Source organism: Camelina sativa, chromosome 13, assembly GCF_000633955.1.
Source record: "Camelina sativa cultivar DH55 chromosome 13, Cs, whole genome shotgun sequence".
NCBI classification, from domain to species: Eukaryota; Viridiplantae; Streptophyta; class Magnoliopsida; order Brassicales; family Brassicaceae; genus Camelina; species Camelina sativa.
In genome coordinates, this window is record NC_025697.1 from 20,372,511 (window position 1) to 20,382,450 (window position 9,940).

At 33.9% G+C, this 9,940-nt stretch overlaps 2 protein-coding genes across 2 annotated transcripts; both read right to left on the reverse strand.

The window, feature by feature from the left end:
• Positions 3,168-3,902, reverse strand: LOC104737257 (pEARLI1-like lipid transfer protein 1). The gene has a single exon (XM_010457393.2). The coding sequence runs from the start codon at positions 3,833-3,835 to the stop codon at positions 3,353-3,355; it is 483 nt and encodes a 160-aa protein (XP_010455695.1). The 5' UTR covers positions 3,836-3,902; the 3' UTR covers positions 3,168-3,352.
• Positions 8,756-9,564, reverse strand: LOC104737258 (lipid transfer protein EARLI 1-like). Its single transcript, XM_010457394.2, has one exon. The coding sequence runs from the start codon at positions 9,472-9,474 to the stop codon at positions 8,995-8,997; it is 480 nt and encodes a 159-aa protein (XP_010455696.1). The 5' UTR covers positions 9,475-9,564; the 3' UTR covers positions 8,756-8,994.

Sequence of the window (9,940 nt, forward strand, 5' to 3'; positions counted from 1 at the left end):
TTTTTTTTTTTTTTTTTTTTTTTTTTTTTTTTTGCTGTTTGGCTCAACTCAGAGACGTGTTTGTTGTCGGCCAAAGATGGATATTTTATTAATATGAAATAAATAATGGCTATCTCAAGCTGAGTAGTCCATATCTCGTCGATGTCAATGAAGTCGTTTTTGTATTCAACATTAATATGGATCGTCGTTTTTTGTATTCATCATTAATAGGGATCGTCTTATGTTAGATGTTGACGATCATAATTTTCTAAATAAAGGCTCTATATGTTTGGAGTTTTCGTAGGAATTGATGCTATGCCTGTGCGGTCCAAATAGACTAATAAATCATTATTCTACTAAAATATTAGCGGTTTCAAAAAAATGTCAATCCGATGACGACTGAGATTAATCCCGACCACAAAATAAGAGATATTTGTTTACATGTTCTAGCAACCTGCAAAAACATTACGACAATGTTTTCAGAAGTTAAATGTATCATGTATGTATGCGATATAGTGTATGTAGATGTAAGTAGATCCATATAGCAAGTAGAGCTACTTTATTTAGTAGAAAGAAAAAGAAAAAAAAAAGGGAAAACTATTGATAAGATCATTACCAAATTATGAGAGACATTTGATAAGGACGAAATGGTGAAGGACAGTATGTGTGTGTTTCAATATAGATATATCATAATACATGCACTTGTCACAACTCACAATCAAGTCAGGTAATATAGATGTAATTATAGAGTTTAGAGTTGAGTTTGTAAAGCTTAATTATTAGTTTTATTACTTTATATACTTTACGTACTCATTAAATAGATGATCAACTATTACCACGTGTGCGTACATGTAAACATTAAAATAGAATAATTTTTTTTTGCAATCTTTCTTACCAGTTTACTAAAAAGTATGCAAGTAATTTTCAAGAATGGCGAAACACGTAAAAATAATTTAAAAAAAAATGATAACTTTATCAAAACGTAAATAAAGTTTCCTTAAAAGGAAAAAGTTTGACGAAGCAAATGTGAAACTTGGGATCTATTTTTGTCTCATGAAGAATCTTATCATAACTTTATCAAAAAGAAACCCTACTAACTTTAAATCAATCATCAGTCGAATATATAAGAGTCGATAGTACACACAAAAAAAGACGAGGTTAGTCTACGTTTGAACACTAATTGTCATATGATTAGACCCAAAACTAAGTTTTAACTATGCAATTAACTGATATATAAATATAGTTCTAAGCAATCAAAACTAAAATTAGGAAAAAAAATTAAGGTATGCATCTAAATTGTATTAATATAACCCAAACATATGAAAGACGTTGTGAACAGACTCATATTTTAGACAATTAAAGTAAGAAAAATCATTGATCTTTCCGAAAAAGATTTTTTTACTCTTCTTTAAAGTCAATAAACAAACATTTGTCTTCGTAAAAAATATCATTTTTTTCAACGATGATACGACCAAAAATAGTTAAACCCGACAATACAACAAGATTTTTTTTCGAACTTCTTCTAAAGAAACAAAAAAAAAAACAAGAAAATTGTTAAAGAGGGTATGTATTTTGATTGGGCAGCTATTTAATACTTTTCGTATTTAGCATCTCATCACTCGATCAAACGTCAATATCATTTTAATTCTAGATATTTCAAATAGTTGTCTTTCCAGCAAGGTGCTAACTTGTAAATTGTAAGTAAGGTCTTTAAAATACTTTTAAATAGCATATTTATTTATAGTATTCTACATATTTGGCATTTATCCCTTTTTCAAGTAAATAGAAAAATGAATATATATGAATAATATCCACATTTAATTATTTTTAATATCTGAACATATATGAATAATATCCAAGAATGGAACACAAAAGTCTAGAATTTCATATATAAACTGGCTTTAAATGTTACAACTCGTTTGAGTTTTGTTTGAGTTTTTTTATTCAGCTAATTCTTCCATTCCTTAATCAAAATGATTACAACTGTAGTATAATCCCTCGAAGTTCAATGGTACAAATATTTTACTTTACACATGTGAAAGGTAAAACAGCTCATCTCTGATTAATGCACGGATTAATAAATCTATCGAAACCAGTATTAAATAAATAACCTGCTGTATCATCCGTCGCAACTCATAATCATAGACATTACATGACATCACATGCAAACTTTGAGATTCGTTGGTTTATTTACAGACGTAAAAGGGCAAAGGTAATAGGCAGAAAGTATTTGAGTGCATAGTATCGGTTCAAACCGATGGAGGCAATTTTTCACTCGGTATATTAATCCGAAGAGGTAAAAAATTTCTATAAATATTACCTTCTCTCCAACGAGAGAACTCAGAGAAGGATCCAAATTCTTACTCATTTTTATTCTTCACTCGTGGTTATATTTTCCGTTATTTTATGTCGCGCTGAAGAGCGTCAGTAAACACATGCATTATCCAAGTAGAAAATCGACGCGATGAATACATGTAATTCGGATAACACCTTCAATTTTCGTATTCAGCTAGCTATTCATCAAAATGCTAGTTTATATTAGTATTGCTAACTACTTTTTGTTTTTTCCTTTTTTCTTTGAGTCGGTTTTTGCGACTACTAATTTGTAAATATCTTTGCAAGACTTATAATGGAAAATTCTCCAGTGTCCCCACATACATCAATGTACTTCTGTCATTTTACATCATCACGGGTCATACCACCCGAACCGAAGAGACACAAAAACATATTCTTGAAAGTTCCTTTCACGCCATCCTAGGTGTCAAACGTTGATACGAATAGATCGAGTTCGACCTGAGTATTCGTACTAACTCTCAATACCATATTAACCGGTCTCCAATTTCTCGGTTATGTTATAATGAGCTAAACCGGAGAAACTTGAGTTTTAAAGGAATCACTTCTTCAACAGTGAATAAACGAACACTAGCAAAGCATCAAAACGTTCGGCCAAGGATTGATTTCGGTTTAAACTTATCATACCAAAAACTTTCGGTCATAGGCTAATGAAAGAACATGAACACCATTGAACCTTAATGTTCAACTACACCACAATCTTGGAGAATGGTCTATTCATACTTTAGTGTTTTATAATACAATTTTAAGATGATTGAAAGTTATCATTTAAGGGATATGTTTTAAAGAAAAAAAAATTCTTGGCCGAGAGCAAGAATTTGAAAATGAGACGTTGGTTACAAAATCTCTTTCATTAAACAGGTTGAAATAGAAAAAGATTGCTACAAATTAAGATTCACACATTTATAATTCATTTTAACAAATTCAGATTCAAACATAAACTCTATTTTACATGCATTTATTCAAACTGAAATAATTTTGAAAAGTATATTGTGCACGGGCATCACATAGGTGATATCGTTCAAGCACACTCGAAACCAGACGGAAGCTTTTTCTCACAAACGTTGAGAAGAACGGTGAGAGATATAGGAACGTTAAGGTTGATTCCGAGAATGTTGGCCTTAAGAGCAGTGCATAGACAAATCGCAGCGTCAAGGTCAACCAAACCTTCGATGAGCGAGCAACATGATTGAGATGATGGCTGACCCAACTGGATGTTGAGTAGACTGCTTAGGACATTTCCACATAGAGCGAGCTTGAGGGCATCTATAGGGCACTTTCCAGATGAACCAGGGTTGCTCGGAGGTGTGACCGGCATAGGGTTAGGACTTGGGACCGAAGGACTTGGGACTGGAGGAGGACATGGCTTAGGCTTAGGACTTGGGACTGGCTTGGGTTTAGGACTTGGGTTGCAGCTGTTACAGTTAGTTGCAACGGTTAACGTGAAAAAGAGAATGTTGAGAGCAAAGAAAAGAGCAAGAGAAGCTGAGTTCTTTGAAGCCATTTTTCTTTTTATTTTTCTTATAAAGATAGATACTGTGTTTTAAGGGTTATTGGATGAATATAAATGAAGAGAGGGTGTTGGTATTTATAGGGTGTAAGAAGGAGAAGAGAACCAACTTGTTCAATTTTATTCGTAGATATATATAATTATCTGTACTTATCTACTTAAATATTTAAATTATGACCATTTATTTTCCTACATGCATGTAGCTACGTCGTCGAACCTCGAAATTATTTGGAAAATAGTTTTTATATTTGAATGTCATTTATATTTTATAAAAATATGCGATTTATGCAGTCATATATTACTATTATATATAAGTATATATAATGTCATATTATTATATATGCTGTTATTATCACCACCATCATTCAGCTTCTATTGTCTCGTAGCCATTTTACTTGACGGCTTCTATACGTCAAGGTTGGGTACTAAATTCCAATCCTTTTCCGATCCTTGCTTGGGTGACACACCAAAAATATTTCACACGAAAAATGTTATACGTGAATGTTTTTGAATTTAAGAATGCATAACATATATATATATATGAAGACATTAAAACAATGCATGCATTCGGGTTTGTCAGAATATGGTAGTCGGGATTTAAGGGTGTACTATCTAGAACCTCCAAATATGTTCTCTACCCAAGGTTTCAAACGATCAGTAGTGTTCTATATGACTATATCCTTTTATTCTAAGAGTTGATCGAGCAATTTGACTAGGAAAATCTCATGAAAATCACAACTCATCAATTTTGAATATTTGTTTTTAATATTTACTCAATAGTTAGATTAGTTTCTATCATCTTAGTTATATCATTTAAATAAATCCAAAATTAATCAACTGATAGTTTGAGAAACCATGTTCACATATAAACAAAATTATATATGTTTGCACTCGACTATCTCTCTACCAAAAACCACTTCCCTGACAGCCCTCACAACGTCTCCGTAACACGTCCCTCTATTTTAAGAGAGTGTATTAGAATCACAGAAGTAAGTAAAATATTTTTATCTTTGGTTTAACATTTTGTTATGTAAACATTTAATATGTAATTATCAAAATCCTGTATCTTTACTTGTATCCTTCTTGCATATATTAAACTCGTAAGTAACAGATTTTTATTTTTGGTTTAACTCAAAGACGTGTTTTTTTGTCGGCCAAGACTAGATATTTTATCTTTCTTATTCGCTATTATTCAGGTTCACAATTTTAAACAAAGGCTTTATATGTTAGGAGTTTTTGTAGGAATTAATTGACCATATGCGGTCCAAATATAAGCAGAAACCTTTAATTGAGCATTAATCTACGTACTAAAATATTTGTGGCTCCAAATAAAGTCAACCTGACGGCGACTGATTAGTCTTAATCGTTCATTTTCGTGTTTTTTTTGTAAGCATTCGTTAAATGCACAGTAATAATAATAATTATTATTACTTTAAAATTTATTTATTGTGAAGAGAAGTATTTTTAGTTAAATTTATACAGGATCACAGCTGCAACTGATCTCCTCTAAATCGTATTACTTTGTATAGTAGAAATTAGCTATGGATCGCTACTTGCTAGCTTGCATGTTTTGTCAAACTGCGAACAAATTACAAGAATAACTAAGTTTACATGTACGATATAGCTAGTTCTTGTAGATATACATAAACTTGTCACAGTCAAGCCAGTTACTATCCATATATAGATGAAAATAAAGTTTGTATATTAGAGTTTAGCTTTTGCCTTTTGGAGTTAGGATTTACGATTTGTTGTTTCAAATTTAACGTTTAGGGTTTAGCTTGTAAAGTTTGGTTTGATATGGTCTAACTGTACATTAGTGGCGGATTTAGGCTTATGAGGGGTGGAAAACGTGCCCCATACTCATTTTCTTAATTCTTGTAGTTGTTACTTGTTACTTATGTTTTTTAGTTATTTGTTAAAAATTACAATAAATTTCGAAAAGTTATGCTCTAGGTAAAATCGACTTCCGCATCCCCCAACATTGGAGATCGATCAACTATAACTATGTTTATGTAGTTAAATCGTGTTCGTAGATATATATTTTGAAAGGAAAATTTTCCTTACATGTAGAGCCAAAAAAAATTCTCTATCAAGCAGTACTACCGAAGCCTTAAATCTATCACCCTCCTCCGACGCAGATGGAGCGTCGGGATCTCACTCCATCTGCTCTCCTCGTTGTTAAAGTTTCCTCTCTTTTTTTCTTTATATTTTTACCCGTTTCTTATTTGATTACAAATCTTCCCTCAAACCTCAGATCTCGGCGAGATATCAATAGACAGAGCTAAAGGGCGCTGCAAGACTCCATCGGGCTTGGTTCTGCTGGAATTTTGCTTATCGGAGATGTGTTTAATCCTGCAAATCTACTCACCGTCTCCGACCAGCCACCGCCGCTGTGCTATCATCACAACTAGGTCAACCAAAAAGAGCAATGGGCTTCTTTTGGTGGGCCTTGACACTTTCGTCGGCCCGTTAAGATTTCTAACAGTAAAGGCCTCAAGGAAAAAGCCCAATTTTGCCAAATCTGAGTATCCACGAAGGCATATCATATCGTTATCTCGTTTTGATTGTAAGGGCAGAAGACACCTTTTTAGATCTGGTCGATGTCCGTGAATGCCATCTCCAATCCCTGACTCAAAGCAATCCACTGCCGACCACTCTCCATCTAAGCTCTAGGCTCTTGAGAACTTTGATGTTGGTCTCTAATTACTTCTGCGGAGTGATGAAGAACAACATTATGACCATGCCTCCATAGAGCGCTGGTTACCGAATCTTCCTCACTCCTCTACCTCCATATCCCGTGATAGCTGCATTTAATCATGTTCAATTGATTCTTCTCCGGGAAAAGGCTCATACAATGGTGGCTCCAATCCTAAAGCTATTTCAATCCAGGTACACTACTTTACAACTTATATTGATGTCGATACTTAGCCAATGGTGTGATCAAGATTATGCTCTCTATGGTTTCCATCTGAGAGGTAATTCATCATTGTTGCTTTGGCGTCACTTGCTCCTCCTGAGAACCCTGGTAATAGTAATCTGTTCGGCTCTACCCTTTAAACCCTATCGCTTGAGTGTCTATGGTATTTGGGTCATGAACTCAAGTTGTCCTAGCGTTATTTTCGGTTTTGATTTTTCCAAGACCATTTTAAACCCTATGACAACTCTACTAGACATCCTTAAGCCACAGAGCATACCAACCTTTGCTCGAATTTGTGTCAAGCTCTTGCTCCTACCACGTGTAGACCTTCTCAAACCGGTGAGAAGCTCAGCTTTGACCCCTTCTCTAACGCCAACACGTCATATGGCAGTGGCTACCTCTCATCCATTGACTTGGTCATGGAAGAGTTTGTCGACAATCTTGATCTCACATGTACCAAGATCCTTCCAAGATTCTGGCTCAAAGCTCTCAAGAACCTATTGCCGACTATCTTTATCTCTACTTTGTTTCATTGTTGTTGTGGCATTGGGGAATGCCCTTGTTTCTTCTTGTTGTACAATCTTTGCTTTTATGAACCTTCTCCTTTCAGTAATAAATGCAAGTGGTTTGACAACAAGATATATATTTTGAAATAAAAGAGAAAATTTATGCAATCCTTTTTTTATAATGTGTTCGTCTAAAATACAAAAAAAAAAAAATTCATTATCTAAACTTATGTTATTCAGTTCAGCTATTATTCTTTAATCATCTTTGATTTCTTCGTAAAAATATCTTTGCAAGACTCCAAATGAGTGTCCCCACATATACCTCCATTTGCTTCTGCCATTGAACTTGTAACTCACATTCACACCATCACGGGTCACGGGTCAAACAACCCTGAAAATGAACATTTATTCGTGTGAGTGTTAATTAGATCCGAAAGTAAAAATGAACTCACACACAAAAAAAAAAACATTCTTTTGAGTTCTTATCACGCGTTTCAAGATTCTATACGTTCTTACAAAGTTGTTGTGAATTTTTACCAATCACGTTATGCGTGGATGGAGTTCAATCTGCCAATTTATAACCTTGGCTCGATACAAATGAGAAATTGAAGCAAAAGAAAATTAAAGACAGTCGATTAACCAAGTCAGGATATTCGAGCCGAGATATTTATTCATCTTGGCTAGAAGATCTAGTAATTCAATATTAAGAATTTGAAACATGCAAAGATCTCCAACTCGTGACAATAAAGGTTTAAAGCAGAGGAAGAAAAAGCAGAGTGAAAAAATCTTCTATTCAAATCTTATAATATCAAATCCTTCATCCGAATTAAAGACTCCCTCTTAAACCTTAATACTGAATTAACCATTCTCCGGTTTTCTGGTTATGTTTTAATGAGTAAGACCGAAAAACATGAGTTCTAAACTACTCACTTCTTCCACAGTACCGCTCATTATGGATCAAATAGATTAATAAAAAATCAGTATGGCAAGAACACTAGCACGTATAACATCAAAACATTCGCCAAGAATTAATTTTGGTTCAAAATTTTTGTCACAATTTTTTTCGGTCAAGGCCTTTTAAACATGGACTCATGACCACACATATTATCTTCCGATATCATAGGCTATGATTTAATGAAAGCACATAAACATCACTGAATTGACATGATCACTCGAACTACATTCTCTTTCACAAACGAGAACAAAACTTTGATTTCACTAACTGAGCTATTCATTCTCAGATTCGAAAACTTTGATGTTCGTTGGAGAATTGTCTACTAATAAATGTCTTAAATATAGTTTTAGGATACTTGAAATTCATGTTTGAAAGGAAAAAAATTCAAACGAATCTCGAGATATGTAATATCACAATGATCAAGATTTGTCTTAGTAGAAAATAACTGTCCAAGTAAAATTAGCATTTGACATCATAAAAATGTTAATCTGAAAATTGTAATAGTAATCTAAATGCAAGAATTCGAAAATGCGACGTTGCACAAAATCTCTTTCATTAAACTTGTTGAAAATAGAAATAAATTGCTACTATAAAGCATAGACGCCCGGAAGACGGGAACGTTTACAAAAACAGACAAAAGAAAAACAATAAAACCTCACACGTACATTTATTATTTCACTATTAAAAACAAAAGTTTAAAGGCAAACTGTAACTTACACCCATTTATTCAAACCATAATAATGCGCACGTACGCTTTGTATGCTCATATCATTATTCAAACACATTGGAAACCAGACGGAAGCTTTCTGTTACAGGCGTTGAGAAGAACGCTGAGAGATATAGGAACGTTAAGGTTGATTCCCAGAATGTTAGCCCTAAGAGCAGTGCAGAGACAAACCGCAGCATCGACGTCAACTAAACCCTGGATGAGCGAGCAACATTGTTGAGCTGATGGTTGACCCAACTGGATGTTGAGTAGTCTGCTTAGGACATTTCCACATACACCAAGCTTGAGAGCATCTATAGGGCAGTTTCCAGATGAACCAGTGCTCGGAGGCGTGACCGGCCTAGGGTTTGGACTTGGGACCGATGGACTTGGAACCGAAGGACTTGGGACCGGCTTGGGCTTAGGACTTGGGACAGGCTTTTGTTTAGGACTTGGGTTGCAACCACAATCAGTTGCAGCGGTTAAGGTGAAAAATAGGATGTTGAGGGCGAAGAAAAGAGAAAGAGAGGTTGAGTTCTTTGATGTCATTGTTGTCTTTTTTTTTTTCTTTTCTTTTTCTAGGATGGGTGTTTCAAAGATTGAGTATGTTTAAGAGAGTGAGAGATGAAGAAAAATGAAAAGAGGATGTTGGTATTTATAGGGTTGTAGAAGGATAACAAGAGGACCAACTTGTTCTAGTATAATTGATTATTTTAAAAATATTTGTAATTTTACAAAACATCTGTTTTTATTTATTTGCTTGCGCTTATCTTCAACATATACAAACTCTGACCTTTTTATTTTCCTTTATGTAGATTCAAAGAACCTTGAAATTATTTGTTAGATCGTTTTTGTAAAACGATTATAATTAATAAATAATATATGATTCGTGCATTCATATTAGTATTATTGTGAAATTGTCAATGCTGTTATCATCACCACCATCATGAGTTCATGACCCCATTACACATTTTATCATATTCTCTTTGGCTTGTAGCCATTTTACTTGAGAGCT

Coding starts and splice junctions, on each gene's coding strand:
- LOC104737257 (XM_010457393.2), bottom strand. CDS start 3,835: ATGGCTTCAAAGAACTCAGCTTCTCTTGCTCTTTTCTTTGCTCTCAAC.
- LOC104737258 (XM_010457394.2), bottom strand. CDS start 9,474: ATGACATCAAAGAACTCAACCTCTCTTTCTCTTTTCTTCGCCCTCAAC.